The sequence below is a fragment of the Salvia miltiorrhiza genome, chromosome 4 (assembly GCF_028751815.1).
Source record: "Salvia miltiorrhiza cultivar Shanhuang (shh) chromosome 4, IMPLAD_Smil_shh, whole genome shotgun sequence".
Classification (NCBI taxonomy): Eukaryota; Viridiplantae; Streptophyta; class Magnoliopsida; order Lamiales; family Lamiaceae; genus Salvia; species Salvia miltiorrhiza.
In genome coordinates, this window is record NC_080390.1 from 11,733,589 (window position 1) to 11,756,869 (window position 23,281).

General features: G+C 37.0%; 2 protein-coding genes across 3 annotated transcripts; one reads left to right on the forward strand and one right to left on the reverse strand.

Moving 5' to 3' along the window:
* Positions 1–1,879: 1,879 nt before the first annotated feature.
* LOC131022727 (aldose reductase) lies at positions 1,880–7,971 on the forward strand. The gene is made up of 8 exons (XM_057952241.1): positions 1,880–2,103; positions 3,938–3,988; positions 4,085–4,158; positions 4,226–4,313; positions 5,689–5,895; positions 6,822–6,893; positions 7,417–7,659; positions 7,743–7,971. The coding sequence occupies exons 1-8, from the start codon at positions 1,885–1,887 to the stop codon at positions 7,830–7,832; spliced, it is 1,044 nt and encodes a 347-aa protein (XP_057808224.1). The 5' UTR covers positions 1,880–1,884; the 3' UTR covers positions 7,833–7,971.
* Positions 7,972–8,472: 501 nt separating this feature from the next.
* Positions 8,473–11,221, reverse strand: LOC131022726 (probable protein phosphatase 2C 73). 2 transcript variants are annotated; one of them, XM_057952239.1, is made up of 5 exons: positions 10,633–11,221; positions 9,763–10,077; positions 9,578–9,695; positions 9,276–9,499; positions 8,473–9,083 (listed from the first exon to the last, which is right to left on the reverse strand). In XM_057952239.1, exons 1-5 carry the CDS (start codon positions 10,843–10,845, stop codon positions 8,721–8,723), a joined length of 1,233 nt encoding a protein of 410 aa, XP_057808222.1. In that variant the 5' UTR covers positions 10,846–11,221; the 3' UTR covers positions 8,473–8,720. The 2 variants fall into 2 exon arrangements, with proteins under 2 accessions (XP_057808222.1, XP_057808223.1); XM_057952240.1 differs by having other exon boundaries at positions 10,578–10,704.
* Between the last annotated feature and the right edge of the window lie 12,060 nt (positions 11,222–23,281).

Sequence of the window (23,281 nt, forward strand, 5' to 3'; positions counted from 1 at the left end):
CACCTAAACCCCTAACATTAATTGCAAGTTATGTCAGCTCTGGCAGCCTTGTTAGTGACGGTCCGCTCTGTCAAGTAGGTCAGCTCTGGCGGCCTTGTGAGTAACGGTCCGCTCTGTCGAATAGGACAGCTCTGGCAGCTCTGGCGGCCTTGTGAGTGACGGTCCGCTATGTCGAGTACGTCAGCTCTGGCATTCCATTTCCAGCTCTGGCATTCCATTAAGATCTACAGATTGTGTATTTTGAGCAGGGCATTCCATTTCCAGATTTTGAGCCATTAAAATCTACAAACCAACATTTCATTTTCATTTACAATGATCATGAACAACAACATTTCAAATAAATCAACATTTCATTTCCATTGATTATCGCATAAACTGATTTTTCTTGGTGTGAGATACATGAAGGACGGCTGGTATTCCACATCCACATTGTGCAGGCGGTTGCAAAGCTCCTGAATTCGAGCTTCTAGTTAGGTTTTGGGACATTTTGCTCGACGAGCCCTAAGCTTTGACGAACCCTAAATCGACGAACCCTGGATCGACGAGCTTCCAGATTTTGTAATTCAATTGTCAAAAAAACATAAAACGGCGTCGTTTAATTATAATTAAAACGGCGTCGTCTCGTTCAATTCTCGGCGATGACACGCTGGAAATCCGATTGCCACCTCGAATTCAATTTGGGGGAAAAATGGACGCGGGGGAAAATTGCAATTAATTTTCCAATTCATGGATTTATGTTTAGATTTTTTTGTCATGGGAAAAAACCAAAAATCGAAAAAGTATATGGTTTTTGCGGCAATTAACCCTTTATTTAATTTCTTATCAATACAAAAAGAACACAAAGCAAATAACTCAAATTGTCAATAATTTAATATATCAAATCAAATAATACTCCCTCCGTCCCCCAAATAAGTTCATCTTTTTCCTTTTTGGGGCGTCCCCCAAATAAGTTCCTCTTTTTTTCTTTCCATTTTTGGACAACTACCCCACCACTAATAATACTTTATTTATTCTTACTTTTAACTTTTTCACTACTCCCAATACTAATTATAACATTTTTTCACCTTTTCACCACTCCCAATATTAATTATAATATATTTTTCTCCACTATCAATACACTTTACCACTTTTTCTTAAAACCCGTGCCGTCCCCAAAGAGGAACTTATTTTGGGGACGGAGGGAGTAGTATTTTTTTTAGTTGAATTAATTAATTGAATAAATTCGATAATAGTAAGGGGATTCTTCGAATTTAGGTGTGTCAACCAAAGAACATTTTAATTATCAATAGCTTAATATATAAAAATTTATTTAGCTAAGTAATAAAGTTTATTAAATTTTCATTATCTAAAGATTAATTTTTTTTATAAACTATATGTAAATATACTATTTGAATGACTTCTATTTTATATATTGGAGTAATTAGTTGTGTAATAGTGAACTAGAAAAAAATTGATTTAAACTTGAGAATTAAAAAAAATACTATTATTTGATTTGATATATTAAGTTATTGACAATTTAGGATTTTTGCTTTGTGTTCTTTTTTTATTAATAAGAAATAAGAAATTAACATTAAATACATCACGTCAAATATTAGCACGTCATATTAGCTTGGCATTTGGCTTGAATTCAGGTTAGTAGCAAACTCAAATAAAATCTAAAGTTTAATAATTTTCATGCTACATTTCAAAGTTTGTATGCAAAATTAGAATTGGACGATAGTTCAGTATTTTATGGGCAATTAACCCTACATAAATATAGGGATTCCAGAAAATTAGACAATATGATGAGTTGTCTCTTACTCAAAAACGTGTCCAAGAACTAGCAGGGATCTGCTTCAACGTGTCACCGCAAATGCACATCTAAAAATGGAAAGAAAAATCGAAATGAACCCATTTATAAGAAGCCAGAAAGTTGAAGAATATCAAACTACAGCTGTCCTAAAATACAGGGAATCATCAATGGCGCAAGCTAGTTTTGCTCCGCAGAGTGAGAAGATGGAAACATTTAGGTTGATGAGTGGGTTTCTGATCCCTGCTGTCGGAATCGGCACTTGGAAATTATCTCCATCTCCTCGACAATCTCTTCAAACTGCTCTTATTGAGGTTAGGAGTTCCCCACCATTCATGAATTCAACTCCTTTTGCTTTATTCTTTATTATTAATTGCATCAAATATTGAATAACTAATTACTACTCCCTCCGTCTCAATTCAGTAGCTCATAAGCCTTGAACACAAATGTAATTTACAATAAGACATAAGAGAGCAAGTAACTTTTTCTGAAGATATAGTATTTGTCAAAAAATTAAAAGAGAGAAATAAAGATATTCTTTTTAAATAAAAAAAAGAGAGAATTACATATGAAAGGGTTTTGGCAAACAAAATAACAAATTATTTCGAGTTTACAATTTTAACGTGACTTTTGAAGTGTGGCGAATTAAAATCCCTCTTTTTCAATTTTTGCAATTCCGTCTCTCTCAATTTTTTCAGTCGCCAGAGTGTTGAATTGGAGGATGCCATTATTTTAAGGCCTAAATGACACTATTTTGTACAATTTCAATTAAAAATTTCTCTATATTATAAAGAGATTGTGTCATGTATTTGCACCATAATTTTCAATATTCGGTAATTTTATAGAAAACAACGTCGTAACATGAATATTATGTGATGAATTAATCTACGTAAACTCCACTTCAACAATCCAATAACCGTAAAAAATTCGGAGGACGAAATTAGCAAAAATTGACAAGATAGTGATTTAATTTGCCACATTTCAAAAATCATGTTAAAATTACAAATTCAAAATAATTCGTGATTTTATATGCTAAAACTCTAATATGAAATGAGTTATGCGAGATTATATTATTTGTTATGTGAGATTATTAATTTTTATTTTAAGAAGTGATCTATTGAAATGAGACATTTAAATAAGGAAATATGACTTATTGAATTGGGACGAAGAGAATATTATTATTATTATTGAAAAAAGGTGAATAACAAGTTGGATTTATATCAATTTTTATATATTGATCGTAAATTCATAATTATATATATATATATATATATATATATATATATATAATTGGTGAATAAATATATGAATTGTGATGGCTTAAAACAAATTAAAATTTCAGTTAGATCAAAATTGACATGGCATCAAAATTTGACACGAGGTTAGAATTTTAAATAATTGAGGATAGGGTTTTTTAAAATTTTGATACCATATCAATTTTGATTTGGCAGTGATCTTAATATTTTGTAAATTTTTGAAGCAATCAATGTTAGTGTATTTATTTACTTAACTTTATAAAAAATGGGATGAGATTCAATGTCGCACAATTTTATGTATCACTGTGTCCCATGCTTATATCTATTATTTTAAAAATATTTTTTATAAAAAGAAAATGTATTATAATAATATGAATTATGTTTAATTTTTATTTCAAAAAAATAAATTTTTTTTAAAGTATATACCATGACTTTGAATATATCACCCTATTATTAGTTGATAAAAGTGAAATTAAATGATAATTATATCCCCTAAATTGATGAAATAAACCCTAGTTAATAATCACAAAATTAAACTAAAGCATACAAAATTGAAATTGAAGAAAAATATATAAAAAAATAAAAAAAAATTGAAAGTGGGACACAAAGTGGAATATAAAGTGTGGTACACTGAATCTCATTCCATAAAAAGTATGGGAAAAATAGAATTCACAATTTATAGCTAAATAGCCGATTTTTTATAGAATTTTTAATAATTGAGGCTAAGGTTTTTAAAAGCTCTGATACTACCAGAGTTTTGATTTTGTTGGAATCTCAAATTTGTGAAAATTTTAGAAGTAATTAATGTTTGTGTATTTATTTACTAATTCTATGGATTAATTTAGTTAATCAATGTTTGTGTTTATGATGTTGAAAACTTGTGGGATTGCAGGCAGGTTATAGGCATGTTGACACGGCGGCCCAATATGGAAATCAAATAGAGGTGTGTGGATTAAAGATTTATATTGAATAAAATCTCAAATTCAGGTTGGGAAGTCAGACTTCATTTTAATTTCCGTTTTAATGTTTTGATAAATAGGTGGGGAAAGGAATCAAGACAGCCATACATGCTGGAATAGAGAGAAAGCATTTGTTTATCACCTCTAAGATATGGTGTGTAAATTCAACTTAGTTAATTACCCACTTAATTAATCTCAATCGAATTCATTGTAATTTGTAGGTGTACTGATTTAGTACCGGAAAGAGTGGGGCCCGCGTTCTTGAGGACACTCGAAGAATTGCAGCTAGAATACCTCGACCTCTATCTCGTAATTTCTTTTTCTTCTCAATTCTATTATAATTGGGATATAATATGATATAGGCTTGAGTTATTATACATATAACATGTTTACCGGAAATGATGGTTTTATTTGTTTTGGCCTCGAAACCTACACTACAAATATACTCCCTCCGTCCCGCCCAAGATGCTACATATTCCTTTTTGGGCCGTCCCAACGAAGATGCTACATTTCTATATTTGGCAAAAATAAGGAATTTTAAACACTTAATTAACACTAATTAAGTATTTCTTTATTACATTCTCTCTTCTACTTTATCACTTTATTATCTTCTCTTTCTTACTTTATCACTTTCTTTCTCCTACTTTATCACTTTATTACCTTATTTTTCTTATTTTATCACTTTCTCTCTCCTACTTTATCACTTTATTATTACACACTTAAAACATTAATCTACAACTCCTTAAATCTCGTGCCGAAAGGTAAATGTAGCGTCTTGGCCGGGACGGAGGGAGTATATGAATACACAATAAATTTTCATAATCTAAGGATTCAAAATAGTTTTTATCTTATACGTTGTATATTTGAACTTATTTGAATTACTCTCCAACTTTTTTTGTTCCGTTGAGGGACAAAGCGATTTCCTTCATGCGTTAAGAGCATCTCCAGTGGGGGTGTGTCTTAAAGGGTGTCTTAGATCTCCATTTTCACAAAATTCATATTTCTACACTTTTATTTTTAAATTCTCAATTTCATTAAAAATAAAATTAAACATTACAATAATTAAAATATAATTAAATAATAAATTTCGAATTTTTAAATAATGAATTTCGAATTTTTTTGAATTTAAATAATGAATTTCGATTTTTTTTGTTTTTTAATTGGGCGCGTCCGGAGGACGCGCCACACATTTATGCCCTTCGCCCCGGGTTGCCGCTACGACACGGCCTCGCATCAGGCCGCGTCTCCAATGCAGCCACCCTTCTTAAGCCACCGATCGACATTCCCTTCGCACCGCGGAGTGGAGTTGCTCTTATATATCTGGACTTACTAGAATTACTTTACAAATATTCTTCATTTAAAGATTCGTTGGTCCTTTTGGTCGAGGGAAAAAAGCAACTAGCTAGGCCGTGCTGAATTTATGATGGATCTTCATAATTTAAGAATTAAAAATAATTTTTATCTTCATTTCTATATATTTGGACTTTATTTCAATTACTCTACAATATTCTTCGTTTAAAGATTCATTGGCCCTTTTGGTCAAGGGAAAAAACAAAAAGCAACTATTAGACCGTGCTGAATTTATGATAAATCTTCATAATATAAGAACTAAAAATAATTATTATCTTCGTTTCTATATATTTTGACTTTATTTGAATAACTCTACCATTTTCTTCGTTTCAAGATTCATTGGCCGTTCAGGTTGAGGGACGGGGCAACTAGGCCGCCCCGAGGGGACGATGTTTTGGAGTTCGACATGGAAGGAGTTTGGCGGGAAATGGAGAAACTCGTGGTGGAGGGTTTCGTGAGGGACATTGGGATCTGCAATTTCACCCTCAAAAAATTGGACAAGCTGTTGAGTTTTGCTAGGATAAAGCCTTCAGTTTGTCAGGTGAATTTTTGGTGTGGAAAAATTATACTACCTCCGCCCTTATAAAAAGTACTCCCTCCGTCCACAATTTAAAGCCCTACTTTCCCTTAAATTTTTGTCCACAATTTAAAGCCCTATTCTGCTTTTTGTACCTTTTTACCCTCCCTCTTTATTTAAAATTACTACCATTTGTCACTAATGGACCCACCTTACAACACCTTTATTATTTTTATATTCTATATTTATTACACTTTATCACTAGTGGACCCACCACACAACACTTTTAACACTTTAGTCAACTACTTTATCACTTTAGTCAACTACCCTTTTATTTCATCCACATCACCATTTTCAGCTTTCTTAGTCTCCGTGCCCACATCAAAGTGGGGCTTTAAATTGTGGACGGAGGGAGTATTTATTTCTAAATGATACTCCCTCCGTCCCAATATTGTTGGCCACATTTGGTTTGGGCACGGGAATTAAGGAGTTGTAGATTAATATTTTAAGTGTGTGGGTAATATAGTATAAAAGTAATAAATTAGGAGAGAGAAGGTGATAAAGTATGAGAGAGAAGGTAATAAAATGATAAAGTAGGAGAGAGAATGTGATAAAGTAGGAGAGAGAATGTAATAAAGTGATAAAGTAGGAGAGATAATGTGATAAAGTAAGAGATTGAATGTGATAAATATTTCCATTTTAGGAAAGTGGCCAACAATAGTGGGACAAACTAAAAAGGAAATGTGGCCAACAATATTGGGACAGAGGGAGTACGAGTTTTAATAAAATAGTTGAATGTGTTTTGAGTGGAGTAAAGGTCCCACTATATTGTGAGTGGAAAACTTACCAAAAATAAAGTGATATTTTTTAAAGAGGTTCAAAATCAAGTGATTAAATGAAATCTTTTGAAAAGAAGAAAAAAAGAAGTGATTAAAATGAAGTGATTGCAGATGGAGATGCATCCTGGTTGGCGCAACGACAAGATGCTGGAGGCTTGCAAGAAAAATGACATCCACGTCACGGTAAGAAATCCGACCGCACTTTTCAAATCTAGATAATATTACTTGAAATCCTTCGTCCGACATCCGATCGCACTTTTCCGAGTCTGAATAATATTACTTGAAATCCTTCGTGCCACTTTTAGTGTCTCACTTTTTTATAATATAAAAAAATTAGTCCAATTTTAAGATAATCAATTTGTATTCACTAATTCAATTATGATTTATGATTATTTTTATATTTAATATTTGGATTTTAATTAATAGGAGTACTAAAAGTGACCAATTCAAAGTTAGGGTATACTATTTTTTAAGTTTCAATTTTTAATGATGCATATTAGCTAGGGTTGATTGTATAATACTAATAATAATAATTTGTTTATATTTATAATAAATTTTTATAAGATAGTAACATTAATAATGTAATAGGGTCACACCAAAAAAATTGTAGGACATATGATCTCATTCTGAATAATACTAGCGGCATTGACTCGATAAAAGGTTGTGCGTTTGAAATCTCACATGTGTCCCGCCTCTTTCTTTATAGTCCTACTCGCCTTTGGGGTCGCAGGAGGGCGGTCGGGACCTCGTGCACGATCCGGTGGTGGATCGGGTAGCGAAGAAGTTGAACAAGAGCCCCGGACAGGTGCTTGTGAAATGGGCTATTCAGAGAGGGACTAGCACCATTCCAAAATCCAACAATCCGGATAGAATCCACGAGAATCTGCATGTTTTCCAATGGGAAATACCCCCAGAAGACTTCCAAGCTCTTTCTAGCATCCACGATCAGGTTCGGGTTCGTGTTCGTGTTTCATGCTTTATGCTTTGGATTTGTGTGTGAAACTAATTCTAATTGGACATTTGTTTTTGTAGAAACGAGTGTTGGATGGTGAGGAGCTCTTCGTGAACATGACCGATGGACCTCTTAGGACTGTCGCCCATGTGTGGGACGACGAGGATTGAGATGTGTTTGAGTCGATATGTAATGTAATATAAAAATGTAATCGTAAAACTTCGTTTCCTTATGTCTATTCTACTATTACTAAAATTATGTTATAAATATTCTCTCTATTTATGAGAAAATGTCGTTTATTTTGATTTATAATAAGTGTAGTATTTTCATTTTGGTACACATATTTCTATACTTCCTCTATTCACAATATCAGTATCGCCTTGTGGATGTTACGAGTTTTAAGAAAGAGATAGATATAATAGTAAGTATTGTTGTGGAGTTTGAGTCATACTATATTGTCGTGAGTGGAGTATGTAGACTCTACTGTTATAAATGAAATTAATAAAGATATTGTAAACAGATCAAAACGACAAAAAATGGTATAATGATATTGTGGATGGAGAGAGTATTTTTTTTTTTTTAACTTTATTTACACTTAATATTTATAATTAAAAAAATATTTTCACAAACTATTTATTAATTGCTTTACAAAGGGTTCATTTTCCACTTTATTCATAATTTTGAACCATTTATTAAAATCTTTGTACTTTTAATGTACGGAGGGAGTATAATTTTTTACTTGATCGAATTTTCAGAATTGCAGAATAAAATGAAAAATGAATTTGAGTACATTACGACAAGAAAAGGAAAAACATAAAAACAGAACAACTTTAAAGTTCTCAGCTGAGTTACAATAAAATTGTTTGAAAATTTGCTGCTGTCAATTTTCCCACCATAAAACAAAACACTAATCATGAATTCAGCCCCTCCTCAGATTCTTGCTTGAACCAAAACAAATCAAAAGTAGTAAAAAAAGTAAAAAAAACCTCCCACTTTTCTTTTTCATCTTCCCAAACTATTTACAATCAAGAAACCAAGTTTTATCTTGTTTCTTAATTTCAGTCTGTGACACTCTCAAGTTTCTTCCCCAATCTTCTTTTCCTTGGACGCCTCACCGTTTCGTCTTCACCTTTTTCTCCTTCATCGAGTTTGATATTCAAAACTGTGTCGAGGGCATCCACGCTGCCGGTGCAGCTTTGTGAGTCGAGCTCCGGATAGTTTGATTTGTACTGCACCACTTCTGTAGGCGCGGGCCGCTTGAAAAACAGGCACACGACGGCGCAGTCGTCGATCTTGGACCGAGGGTACTTGTCCCTCCACGCCCTCACGGCATTCTCTACCAAGGACTGTGCCGCCGTGGACCGGTCCCGTGCCGAGGCCACTATCTTCACCACCTCATCGTTCGACAACGCGTCCCATACCTAAAATATACACACATTACGCGATCGTCTCATAGGTCATGCTTCGCAGGGAATTGGTAAAAATAAGTATCCTTTCGGAGCTTGACTCGTGAGACGAGAGTCTTGTGTTCAATATTCAAATATGAATAAAATTACGAATATATGGCCTTCAATTCTAGGAGAAGCAGTTGACACAAATTTATATGTTCTTACCCCATCGGTGGCCAAGACTACGAACTCGTCTCGGTCCGTGAGCTTCCTGTACGACACCACCGGAGTTGAGATGAGGCCGTAGTCTTTCAAGCAGAAATCTCCGAACGCCCTGGCCATGGCGAGGCCGGGGCAGTCCTCGTGAGGCATCCAAATCCGGTACACGTTTGGCTCCTCCTCCATGGCTTGGACTCGCCCTTGACGATCTATGATCCGTTTCGTTTCACCTGAGAGAAGATGACGTATGATTTAATTAGGGTTTTACGATGAGGGAGAGAGAGAGAGAGAGAAGCATATTAACGAACTCGGGACATTGGGCTTCAGATCAACCGTGAGTTGCTCCGCAAGCAGCTGATTACTATCATCCCTCTTGCAAAGAACAGCTCGAGAATCGCCAAGATTGGATATGATCAAGTGTTCTCCCTGAGAAACACCACACAAATGCTGTAAGATTCCGACAAGAAGCAATGAGAGAGAGCGGGGGAGAGACCTTTTTAAGGACAGAAACAGAAGTAGTGCCGCTGCAATAGGTCTCGATTGAGGTATCCTTCTCGAGCTGGTCGTCCATGTCGTGGAAGCACTGGGTGAGGCGAGCCTTCCACGAGAGGAAGAGCGGATTCCGAGAGTCGGTTTCATCATCGGCTATGTCCATCACTACACACCTCCCATCGATGCTGGGCTGTCTGTACAGTTGGGAGATCTTAGTCGGCAGGAAGTCGCGGACGTATTGCGACACCTTGTGGCCGGACGGGCCGTGGCCGTCGAACACGCCGCAGAACAACATGTCCCTGTCCCCTGAAAACCTCTGCACACAACAATAAACAAAATACCTTTTCTTATCATACCAATATTTAATTTATGATTTCAAAATATTTTTAAAAAATAAAATATTTCTTTTCGTGGGGGATTAGAGCATCCACAGTGGCGAGCCAAGCTTTTGTCCGAGCCACCAGCTCTGCAGCAGCGAGCCCCATTTCACATCACAAGATTTTTCTCTCTTTTTCTCTCTTTTTTTTTCCTATTGGGCGGCCCCCTTACGCTCTTCTCTCTCTCCTCGCGCACCCAGAGCGTATATGCGGGCGCTGCTTGCACCAGTCGGGCTTGCCGCGAGTCCCGCTGCAGATGCTCTTAAGCCCCCTTGGCTCTTCTTAAGTCAGCCATTGAGTTTAGGAACATGGTGCAATGAAGGTGGCAAAATCAAGATTGTGATCTAATTAGGCCTAGAATGGTGTACTAAAATATTCATTGACTTATGTATAGCAATGAAGTTGAAAATTCAAGATTGTGATGAAAATGAGTACATACATAATGACATTGGCAAAATCAAGATTAAATTGTTGATGATTTGTTTGGTCTATACCTCCCAAACAGTCATGGCATCTTGATTGACTCCCTTCCTCCCTTGCTGACTATACATGGAGACATACTTGGAGGAGCCCTGCAGCCGGACCCGGGCGCCGCCGTCACCTCTCAACACGACGCCTCCATCGTCGTGCCTCCTCCTCTCCTCGTACTCCTCGACGTCGTACCTCCTGATGGGGGCGCCCCTATGGCAGGAGCAGCACGCGCCCATTTTTCGCCTCTCGATGTAGGCGAAAAATGAAGTGCTAGTGAGGCTCAAACAAATAGAGGTTTCTGCACGTGCATCAATTCAAGCAAGAACGCTGCATTACTACAACAACCTAGGAAGAGCTGTTTGAATTTTATTTTATTTTCTTTCTAAAGTATATATGGTGGGATTGAATTTTCTTATCAAATTTTCTAACAAAGTTCAAATCTTTTTGCAGATTTTTTCTTCTCCAAAGGAAAAATCAGAAAAGGGGGGATTATTTTGGGTAGACAAAAATGGCCATTTACGACAGCATTGATGTCGCAATGGCGCATGTGCCCACACAATCACCCTCTCCTATCTATCACAACATTTCTTTCTCTTTCGCCCTCTTAATTTTTTCTTGCCTTTTTTAGGATGGAAATTACTGTGTTTTTTTTATGTACCTAAATTTAGAATCTCTCTTTTGGAAGATGATGATGGTGGTGGTGGAATTCTAACCAATTTTTTTTGGTTGTGGCTTCACTTCAATGATTTTTGCCGTTTTGGTTGTTTTGTAGCACCGGTTTTTTTGGTGGTTTCCTAGTTCCCAATAAATGCACATTAATTAGTTAATTGGCTGTTTGGACCCAACTTTTACAAGAGAATTTATTTAAAAAAAATAGAATTATATGATATTTTAGAAGAGATAATTGCAATTTGAATGGGGAGTTACCGCTGCGACGACAAAATCTATATAATATATAAAAGCATAGTTTCAACGGCTATATTTTGCCGCCATTTTTTAAAATTTCAGTTTTTTTCTTCTTTTCAGTTGGACTATCCTACTTCTTCGCACATACCGTGAATTTAGTTTTCATATTTTTCTTTCCATTACTTTTCTTAATTTTTAATTTTCTCTCTCTCTAATATTTATTCCTAATTACTATTCTCTCTCTCTAATATCTATGGCTAACACCTAACAAGCCCACGATCCTCCACCTTCCAACATTTTCTTTTCATTAATTTAGAAACGAGATTTCTTTTTCACCCAGCTTAATTTCAAAAACATTGTAAAATGCAAATAAAAAAAATGTCATGCTCTCTTAAATTCATAGAATGATAACGGAAAAATCAATTCACATTCACATCCGGAAATTCGGAAATATCGTGAACATAAAAGAAATCTCCATCGATAACAATAACAAAAATTAACATATTTGTTATTATTATTTCTTAATTTAATTTAATATTAGATTGACAATTACTTATCTATTAAGCAAAAAAAAATGATTAATTGGATAATCATTATTGATTCTCTTTAAATTATAAAATAAAAGTAAATTAAAGAGTTTAATTTTGTAGTAGCATGTCTATTCAAATTTACTTAAATCAACTCCACATTTTATTTTTGAAAATGAATGACATGTTTAGCCCTTTATTTTTTTGCTAACTCATTGATAAAAAATATTTTTCAGTAAAATACACAAATAAAAGTTTTGATGCATAGAAAAATAATTGATGTCATGTTTATTCAAATTACATGGCATGTATGCATTTATGACTCACCGATGAAACCATTTTTCAGATAAATTTTTTCTTATTAAAATCGAAACCCCAACTAAAATAATGCAACATCATTATTCAATATTATAAAATTAAACTTAATAAATTCACCATTTTTATTACGAAAATGAATCACGTCTTTTCGCAAAATAAATTCTTTGGATGTTGTATAGAAACTTTATTTTATAATTTATATTTAAACAAAATGATCACATAAATATGATGAAATATACAGTCCAAAAATATACTATTAAACTATATGCAATAAATAGTTTTGAATATGTTAGAATATTATATGATATATAATGATACTCATTATCATTTATACTTACTTTTGATGGTGCATTTATATATTTATACACATTATCAATGAAAATCATAATTGGTAATTGAAAATTTATATATTTTTGAATTCGTGTTTTTTATTGAAATTATGTCTTAGATAATTTAAAATTTTTATTTAGATTTATAATTACATGTATTTATATTTAAATTATATATATTTAATATGCATATTTATTTATTTAAAATATCTTTCATTTTCGATACTGATCGTGCATCGCACGTGTGGGCGTGTGCTAGTTAATAATAAAAGAAGTGTTTAGACCCCAACTTTTACAAGAGAATTTATAAAAAAAAATTAGAATTATATGATATTTTAGAAGAGATCATTGCAATTTGAACGGGGAGTTACCGCTGCGACCACAAAATCTATCTATTTATTATTATAAGAAAACACAGTTTGTGGCAAAATTGTAATTAAAGAATCAATTAAAAGTTATTTATAAAATTCAACAAATCTCATATCCCATATATTTTCTCTCTCCTCTCTCCTCTCTTTCATCACACACATTCTTCAATTTTCTATTCTCTCTCTTTCTCTCATATTCTCTTTTTCATATTTTGATGATTTTTTTAAAAAATCAAATTTTATTTATAAAAAATATTCTATATATATCTTAAATTAAAGATGAATGCAAGATATTTGATTTGGTATCAAATAATTATTCAACTCTTTTATTAGTATTCTAATAAATTCTAATAATATAATTTATTTTCCTACTTATCAATTGAAGCTTTTCTAATAAGATGACATAGGTATTGAGCTAACTTAGAAAAAATTAATTTTATGCATGATTAGCTTATGTTTTAAAACTATATATTGTGATGTGAAAACTCTTTTTTGATTGTTTCTTCGTTTCTTTTAATTTGAATGATGTGTTTATTCTATAATTTCAAGGAAGAAAATAAAGTTTTCCATCAGATAGATGGAAAATTAAAAATGATACTTTTCAAAATTATAAAATAAAATTAAGGATATTTACTGAGTAATTGATATAGATTATTTTATTTTTTAAGAAAAAATAATTTACATTTACTTATATTCTAACTATATTTAATATTTATTTTTTATTTATTTGATGTACATCATTTAATTTATTTATTTTTGATAAATTATCATGATTAACTAAAGAAATTTAAAGGTTGCGCCACAGGGGCTCGAACCCAAGACCTACGGTTTTAGACATTAGCCCCTAATCGCTTAACCGATACACACGCTATATCGTTTAATTTTGTGCAAAATTATGTTCGCCGTGCATCGCACGGACGAATGTACTAGTTAATAATAAAAGACAGTTCAAATAATAAATTTGAAAAATCATTAATTAATTTTGAGTTTGTTAGGTCCGGAGGGTCTCGAATAGGTGTATGGGGGGGAATACATCTATGAGCTATTTTTCTCCTCTAAAACAGAGGGATCTCAAGATAGAGATCAAAACGAAACTTTACACGCAAACTATGACACCTGTTAACTGAAAAGAGTTTTGACCAAACAGGGTTGACGACTGATACTGACAACTCTTTAGTAAGGAGTTATCAGTTAAGTTACTGGAACTTAACTGATGCACGTAAGGGCTTCAGTCGAGTTTGCTAAAACATAGATGATAACACTCTTCCTGACTATTAGAGGATAGATCAGTCAGACTGATATCATACGCAGCGGAAATAACTTTGTTTCGTAATAGCCTCGGTTGAGCACGTTGTTAGTCTTAGGTTTCTCTTTGCAGTTATTTAGTATTCAGTTTATCAATTGAAACAACACAAGTAAGAATGTAAAATTGAAAGCTGTAAATAACACAAAGACTTTTACGTGGTTCGGAAAATACTTCCTACATCCACGGTGTAAAGTGAAGCGTCTTCCTAATTACCGAATAATTAAGGAGAAATAAGATCACGTCAGAAGCGTCTTCGGTGGTTATAACTGGTTTGCTTGCATGAATTAAAGTTATATTTGCATCAATGATCGGAATAATTAAGCTAGGGTGGACTTAATTGATTGCTGGAATTCTTTATTAATTGTTGGAAATTTTCTATTTATTTATTTAATATTTAATATTTAATATTAGAACCATTGCACTTCTTTTGAATTTTATTTATTTATTTCTATTTTAGTATTTTCATATTTCCCCATAATTTCATTTCTTGAGTTTCCTTGCAGGTTGAATTTTAGGAGAATTCTCGCCGATCCCTTGGGAGACGATCTTGCTTACTGCTATCTGCGCAGTGTGGGCATACCGGATGACCGCCGGATATTTTTGGTGTAAAACGACGCACCAGAGTTTCTGGTGTGCTAGGGTAACTTAGATCAGTTCATAGCCAGAAGAAACGAGGATCAGGTTCAGAGACCAAAGCAGATAAATGAGCCCCGACAAGATCAGGGGAATAACAGGGATCGTAGACAAGAGAAAAATCGGGATAATCGCAGAGGAGGAACAGAGGGTCGGGTACCTCCCTTCCCATACCGAAGAGAAGTACACATGATATTTGGGGAAAATGGGACACCCACATCCAACGGGGCCAAGAAACAGGTTGTACGAGCAGTGAAATCAGGGTATTATCCCAAAAAAGTGATGGAGATTACGGGCGCGGCGGAAGAACCGGTCATCAGCTTCGGGGCGGAGGACCTGAGAACGCTCATGTATCCGCATGACGATGCGCTGGTTATCACAGCAGACATAGCCGGTTGCATTGTTCATCGCGTCTTCGTAGACTCGGGCAGTGCAGTGAATATTTTATATCTGGAGTGCCTCCAGAACATGGGAGTCGAAGCCCACATTGAACCAACAAACGCCCCGTTACTCGGGTTTGGAGGAGAAATGGTCATGCCAATAGGTTTTGTGGAGTTGTCGTTAAGTCTTGGCAATGCGGATGCCAGCAAAACCAGGGTAATACGGTTCCTGATAGTGGATATGCCGAAACCATCCTACAATGTGATACTTGGCCGTCCTGCCTTGACGGCGTTCAGGGCAATCATCTCCATGTTCCACCTAAAGAGGAAATTTCCCATCGGAGGGGAAAGAGTGGGAGAAGTATGGGGTGACCAAAAAATGTCGAAAGCATGCCATGTACAGATGCTTACACACTCCTCGGGGCAGAAAAAGGAAAGAATAACAGAGGGACCGGATACCCGGAAAAAGGGAAAGGTGGGCGAAATCACTGCTCCGGTAGAGGAGCGTCAGGAGTTGGCGGAACTACTAAAAGATCGGGATAGTACAGAGAAATCCACCCTGGTCTCCACCAGCGACGTGTGCAACATGATAGAATTATTTCCCGGGCGAGAGGGTTTCCAGACCAAGATCGGGTCTTCCATGAATTACCAAACCAGAGAGGAGCTAATCAAATGCCTTCGGAGGAATGCAGATGTATTTGCCTTCAGCACGGCCGATCTGAGGGGAATAGACAGAAAGTTGGCAGAACATTGTCTTAACGTGGATCCCAAGGTCAAACCGGTAAAGCAAAGAACAAGGCATTTCGGTGCCGAGAAAGATGCCGCGATCAGGGAACAAGTCCAGGGGCTGCTGGACGCGGGCCATATAGAAGAAGTACGGTATCCAGAGTGGATATCGAATGTCGTGATGGTGGCAAAGAAAACAAACACTTGGCGTATGTGTATAGATTACAGGGATCTCAACGCAGCCTGCCCCAAGGACCACTATCCTCTACCGAGGATTGACCAGCTTGTAGATTCTACATCGGGTTGTGCGTTATTATCCATGATGGATGCATACCAGGGATATCACCAGGTGAAAATGAACAGAGAGGATATTGCTAAAACGGCCTTCGCCATCTGTTGCGGGGTTTACGGCTGGAGGAGCATGCCGTTTGGCTTGAAAAATGCGGGGGCTACGTACCAGCGAATGATGGAAAAAAAATTAAAGAACAACTCTCAAGGAATATATCAGTCTATGTGGATGATATGCTTGTACGCAGCGTCAGAGCGGAAGACCATGTCTCTGACCTGGAGGAGGTTTTCACGGTGATCAAAAAACACCGGCTCATGCTCAACCCGGCGAAGTGTACCTTTGGAGTCACCACGGGAAAGTTCTTGGGATACAAAGTTACTCCTACGGGAATCAAAGTCAATACAGATAAGGTCAAGGCCATCATGGATATGACCCCACCCAGAGGAATTAAGGAAGTGCAGACTCTGAACGGGCGCATCACTGCTCTGAGTAGGTTCATCTCAAGATCAGAGGAACGAACTTTGCCAGAGGAACGGACTTTGCCAGAGGAACGGGTGACGTCAGAGAAATGAGCCTTACCAGAGAAATGGCTTCCGTCAGAGAAGCCATACCCGCCAGAGAAATGGCCTCTGTCAGAGAAGCCACACTCGCCAGAGAAGTGGCCCGTGTCAGAGGAATGGCCTCCGCCAGAGAAATCACCAAAAGAGCGGAGGAGTCTCTCGCTTGGGAGTAAATTTACTACTATGCCCTCGACCATGCGAGGCGCATGTTTTAGCACTGAATTTACTATTTTGCCCTCAGCCTGTAATCTATAAATAGCCATGCATACGCCCTTTGTAATTTACGCTATCTTCACTAAGAATACTACATCAATCAGATTTTCGTGCTCTCAACTTTGCTTTTCTCTCGCTTTCGCAAACTACATTAGGTATAATTCGTAATTTGACAACAAATCACCGATTAAATCTATATACATTCAATTATAATTCGCCACGTTCTGTTGAGGAGTTCTTGCTGCAGAGGTTTGATGATTGATTCCTTGTTCCTCACAACACTCACGAATGACAGTATTGAGGAACTCAGTCCCACGATCTGATCTGATTTTGATGATGTTGACTTCCTTTCCGACGCTCAGTCTTCTCAGCAGCTTTGGCAATTCCTCCAGTGTCTCTTTCTTGGTGTAGAGAAAGATGACCCAAGTATATCGTGAATAATCATCCACAACAACTAAGGTGTACTTCCTACCGTTGTAGCTTCTTGGAGAGATTGGGCCAAACAGATCCATGTGAAGTAGTTGAAGAATTCTTTCAAAGGAGTGTCCTGACTTTGACTTGAATGACGTCCTTGTCTGCTTTCCTCTTTGACATGCTTCACATACATGCTTCTTCTGGAACACAACAGAAGGAAGACCTTCTACCAGTTGATGTTTAGCAAGCTTGTTGATCGTCTTGAAATTGAGGTGGTTAAGTCTCCTGTGCCACAGCCAGTTGAGCTCCGAGCTGCTTTTGCTGATGAGACACGTTTCTGGTGGGCTGTCTTCCCATGAGACGACGTAGAGACTTCCTTGTCTGAATTCTTTCAGAACCACCTTCTTTTGATTGTTTCTAACAGTGAATTCATCCTTTTTGATCTTCACTGTGAAACCGCTGTCACAAAATTGACTCACAGACAACAGATTATGTTTAAGACCAGAAACAAAGCTAACATTACTGATATTGGCGTTACCCATGTTGACTACACCATAGCCTTTCGTTTCTCCGATTGAGTTGTCTCCGAATTCAACTTTGGATCCAACTTTCTCAACATACTGAGATAGATATTCTTTGTAGCCCGTCATGTGCTTTGAGCAGTCGCTATCCAGATACCATGTCCTGATTGAAGCTTTAACTTCTTCCTTCTTTTTATGTTACCTAATTTTGACCTGCAAGGAAGAGTTAATTTAGGTACCCAATCAAGATTTGGGTCCTTCAATGTTAGCTCGAGTTCCCTTTGGAACTCATATCTGCTTCAGAACTGGTCTGGTTGATCTCTTGCGCTTTGCTGATCGTCTGACTGAAGTAGTTGGCGCTTCAGTTGGCACATGAGCATTCTTCTGTTGAGCTTTCCTTTTGAAGGCCTCTCTCTTGTAGGAAATATGTCTGATGATTTGTTGAGGTCTTCTTTGCTAGACGAAGTATCTTCCTTGTGATACTCGAGTCATTCCAGACTGATGGAGACTTGACTGATGTCGTGGAACATGATTCATATGATGTCCAGTCGCTTGTCGTTGTGGATGTCGCTTGGCTCGTCTGGACTCATCATTGTTTTATCTCCATGGATGTTGTTCTTTCTGAAACTCAACCGATTTCAGTTTCTGACTGATGTGGTTGTTCTTCCCCCTGGACTGGTGAGGAAGATTCTTCTTGATTCCTGATGTTCCTTCCCCGATCTTTGACTGAAATCTGCTTTCCAGTCTTCTCAGTAGGATGATCTGGTTGGGGGCCTCCTTTGCTCATCTGTAGCTCCGTGGAGGTGGAACATTTGATCTTGCCATCAGTTTGCGTTTGCGAACTTCATCTATATCATGATCTCTTGATTCTTCTGATGTGGTGTTATCAGAAGTATCGTCCTTTGCACTGATCATGACATTCTTTCCTTTATCAGCTGCAACCTTTCCTCCAATGCTTTCAACAAGGCCTTTTGATGGAAAGTTGCTCATCATGGGAGACTTCATCATGCAGTCCTTGATTGTTTCTTCCAGTTTGTGATTGGGCCTCTTGATTTCATGAGATGCTCTATCACATTCTGAGTTGGAGATTTTGAGCTTTTCTTCCAGTCGATTGTTCTCCATGATTAGCTGATCAAGACAAGTTTCATCCGGAAAGTAGATGATTGTCTGATTCTTAGCTCGTTCATCATTGATCTCCTTTTTCATTTTCTGATTCTGCTTGAGGAGATCTTCGAACATTTTCCTCAACTGACAGTGATCAGTCCTGAGCTGATCGAACTCGTCAGTTTCATCGGCTGAGCTTTCTCCAAATTCTGAGTGGTCTCCTGAAAACATCAGGAAGTTATCAGTATAAGGAGTCTTTGAATGAGAGATTACCTCTGAGCCATTCATTCCATTGTCGTAGCTGTTGTCGGCCACGCTTTCAGTTTCATTGGCCATCAGGGCTTGGCTCTCATCATCTGAGCTGGTAGAGTTGAAGTCGGATGATTCTGATGTGTCTTCGGAAGATTCAGCATCGTCAGCAACCATCGATTTCTTCTTCGTAAAGCTGCGATCCTTCTTGGCTTTCAGCTCTTTGCGCTTAGATTGAGTCAGTTCAGGGCATTCACTTCGAAAGTGTCCTTTCTTTCTGTATCCAAAGCATTCCATGTCTTTGATGTCGTAAGCGGCTGACTTCTTTTCTCCGCTTCGATCAGTGGAATGTCTGGAGTTGCTTTCTCTTTCCTTTCCTTTGTGGTGCTGTTTGTGGAACCTTCTGTACTTGCGGAATTTGGACTCCATCTTGTTGAATCTTTCAGTCAACAAAGCATATTGACTGAAGAAGTCCTCGGGCTTGAGTTCTGCTGGTTCCTTCGTTTGCTTCTTGCTTTCTCTCGCTGAAGCTTTCAGTGCTGCTCCTCTTGAAGTTGATGGACCATCTTTATCTGATCCTCCAGCCTTCTTGATTCCAAGATTTCTCTGGAGATCGAACTCATTTACCAAGAGATCAGAGAAAAGCTTGTTTGTCGGGAGCTGACTGAATCCAGGCTTATGCTGATGAGCGACTGAGTAGATCTGCCATTCTCCTCGTGGCAGTGCTCGAAGAATTTTCAAATTGATTTCTCGTTGAGTGTACTTGTCTTTCGAGATAGATTGAACTTCATTCAGGATTTGATTGAATCTGAGTTCCATCTCTTCGACAGATTCATTCTTGAGCATGAGGAATGAGTCGAACTTTTGGCAAGCTATGGATAGCTTATTCTCCTTGATTTCCTCGGAACCTATGCACATTCTTTCAAGAATGTCCCACATCTCATTTGCAGTTCCGCACTTGATGATCTTGGTGACGTGCTTGTCAGGAACGGTGCCGGAGATGATGCTTTTAGCGAGGTTGTCTAGCTCATCTTGCTTCCTTTCCTCAGTGATGAAGTCTGCCTTTTGCTTGATCTAGACCTCATCGTATGGATCCAGAGCTGGATCAACGGGAACCATCTTGATGGTTTCAGTTATGGTAATAGGTCCTTTGGTGATGACTTCCCACATTCGGCAATGTTGGGCGGTGAGGAAGCTTTCAAGCCGAAACTTCCATATGTCGTATTTTTCAATACTAAACATAGGTAGAGAGGATAATCTGCTGTAGTTAGTCTCCATCAAAAAAGAGAGAACAGATAACAACAGATAAAGCAAATAGCAAGCACTTTTTGAAAGACAAAAGTTTTTCAAGACCTTTGAGAAAAAGGATCTAGTTCAATTAGAACCTAATCAGAAACAGAGTGTTCTTGCGAACAACCTGCTCTGATACCAATTGTTAGGTCCGGAGGGTCTCGAATAGGTGTATGGGGGGAGGGAATACACCTATGGGCTATTTTTCTCCTCTAAAACAAAGGGATCTCAAGATAGAGATCAAGACGAAACTTTACACGCAAACTATGACACATGTTAACTGAAAAGAGTTTTGACCAAACAGGGTTGACGACTGATACTGACAACTCTTCAGTAAGGAGTTATCAGTTAAGTTACTGGAACTTAACTGATGCACGCAAGGGCTTCAGTCGAGTTTGCTAAAACAGAGATGATAACACTCTTCTTGACTATCAGATGATAGCTCAGTCAGACTGATATCATACGCAGCGGAAATAACTTTGTTTCGTAATAGCCTCTGTTGAGCACGTTGTTAGTCTTAGGTTTCTCTTTGCAGTTATTTAGTATTCAGTTTATCAATTGAAACAACACAAGTAAGAATGTAAAACTGAAAGCTGTAAATAACACAAAGACTTTTACGTGGTTCGGAAAATACTTCCTACATCAACGGTCGGTTGATCAGACCAACAATCCACTCCGCAAGTGCTTAACTGGTGCACTGCAAACCGAACCGTGTGCTTGCTAGGTGCACACAACCGTATCACTGAAGATTCCATTCTTCAGTACCCACACTTCACTCGTGTCGGATTTTTCACTCTTAGCACAACCCGTGCTAAGATCTCTCAGAGTCAGAGTACCTTCCTGAACTCCGAATCACTCAAACACTCTACTCTTTCTTTCGAAAGGAGGTTTAAACACTTGCCAACTATACTTCAAAGAACAAGTTCTTTGGAGCAAGTTTGACCTTTGCTTCTGGGTAAACAGAGATTTGCCTAAGGTCTAACAGAATGTGTGTAATCAGCAGTGACTGATTTTGGGCTTTGGAATTCTCTTCTTCGATTCAAGCTTTGGGGAGGTTAAGCTTTTGGCTGAGAAACTATTTTGGCAGAGTTTCAGCTTATGTTGTTGAATCGGTGAAGATTGAAGTGATCCTCGAACGCTATTTATAGGAGAGGTCTTGAATAGATCTGTTGGCGGAGAACGTCTTCAAGATTTCTTCCATTGGAGAGCATTTCGAATTTGGGCTGAGGCTTCAATCTTCGAGGTTCCTTGTTTGGTGGGAACGGCTATCTTGAAGGACAGGAGATATGACGTCTCTGATAAAGTAGCCACCAAATAGGAATGACCTCTGCAGAGAGGGATGATCCTGAGATCTCTGCATTTAATGCGGCTGTACTTTTGTGAGTATGTGGCTTCCTTTGAACGTTGGAAGTTCAGTCCGAGGAAGAATGTTTAACTGATACTTGACTTTAGTATCAGTCCGCTGAGTCCACGCGGCACGCATTAAGTAATCAGTTCCGAACTGATTCTTCAACTGATACTTCAGTTGGTATCTTCAGTCTTCAGTCTTCAATCCTTCGTCCTTCAGTCTTCAGTCTTCAATCTTCAGAACCGCAAGCTAAACTAGAAACGAACTCTAACACTTGAGTTCAAACTGCTCTAGTCTATTACAATTAAGACCTATGGATTTTGGTATCATCAAAACAAGGATTAGGATATTCCACAAGGTTCCCAACAGAGTTTTCATGCTGAATACATACTTAAATGAATCTTAGCTTCAAACTCGTACAAATAAATTTAAAAGATGTGAATTTACTATTATCTAAGATTGGAATATTATTGATACTTTAAAACATCAATAAATTCCTTCCTTTTGATCTAGTAATTGTATGAACTCTTAATACTATGCATTACGAAAGCAACTAGTATTAATTATATTAAACAATTATTAATATTAATTTTTTACGTATATTTTTGTGAGACGGAATAAATTAGAGTATTATTCTATAAAATAGAATATATTAATATATGACCGACAAGAATCTATTCACACGAAATTTTAAATTCAAGCGATCATATGCACATAATTTGGTCAGAAAGTACTTTATATTTAGTTTTTTAATTATTTTTTCACTTCTCCTTAAGAGCGAAAATTTAAAATGCATTATTCCTTAAGTTATATGAAAAATGTCATCTTTTATAAATATAAGCATTGCATACCCTATTCTTTAAAATACTCTTTGATGTTGATCGGTTTGCTTGATTTTTTGTGAAAGTCTCACACATTTGATCGATTTGACAGCCATCAGTCATAAAAGTCAATAATTTGACAGCTATCAATCAAAAACTCATTTGTCCCGCGGGTGGCTAGATCATCTGACCGCCCAATCATATCATATGATCGCCCCGTGAAATGATCTGACTGTCCGGGCGATCAGATGATCTAAGAGCACCTCCAGTGGAGGTGCGAAGGAGGTGGATCGAACTGGGTGAGACGTCGCACCGCGCGCTGGCGACCCGCGGCGCTGCGACATCGGATTGATGCAGCTATCCGGGGCGA

What these genes read in the sequence shown, in the direction of transcription:
- LOC131022727 (XM_057952241.1), top strand. Translation starts at nt 1,885, where the DNA reads ATGAACCCATTTATAAGAAGCCAGAAAGTTGAAGAATATCAAACTACA. An exon ending in TTCAAACTGCTCTTATTGAG is followed by an intron (nt 2,104 to 3,937) that starts GTTAGGAGTTCC and finishes GTGGGATTGCAG; the next exon opens with GCAGGTTATAGGCATGTTGA. An exon ending in AATATGGAAATCAAATAGAG is followed by an intron (nt 3,989 to 4,084) that starts GTGTGTGGATTA and finishes TTTGATAAATAG; the next exon opens with GTGGGGAAAGGAATCAAGAC.
- LOC131022726 (XM_057952239.1), bottom strand. Translation starts at nt 10,845, where the DNA reads ATGGGCGCGTGCTGCTCCTGCCATAGGGGCGCCCCCATCAGGAGGTAC. An exon ending in ATGCCATGACTGTTTGGGAG is followed by an intron (nt 10,078 to 10,632) that starts GTATAGACCAAA and finishes TGTTGTGTGCAG; the next exon opens with AGGTTTTCAGGGGACAGGGA. An exon ending in TCTGAAGCCCAATGTCCCGA is followed by an intron (nt 9,500 to 9,577) that starts GTTCGTTAATAT and finishes ATCTTCTCTCAG; the next exon opens with GTGAAACGAAACGGATCATA.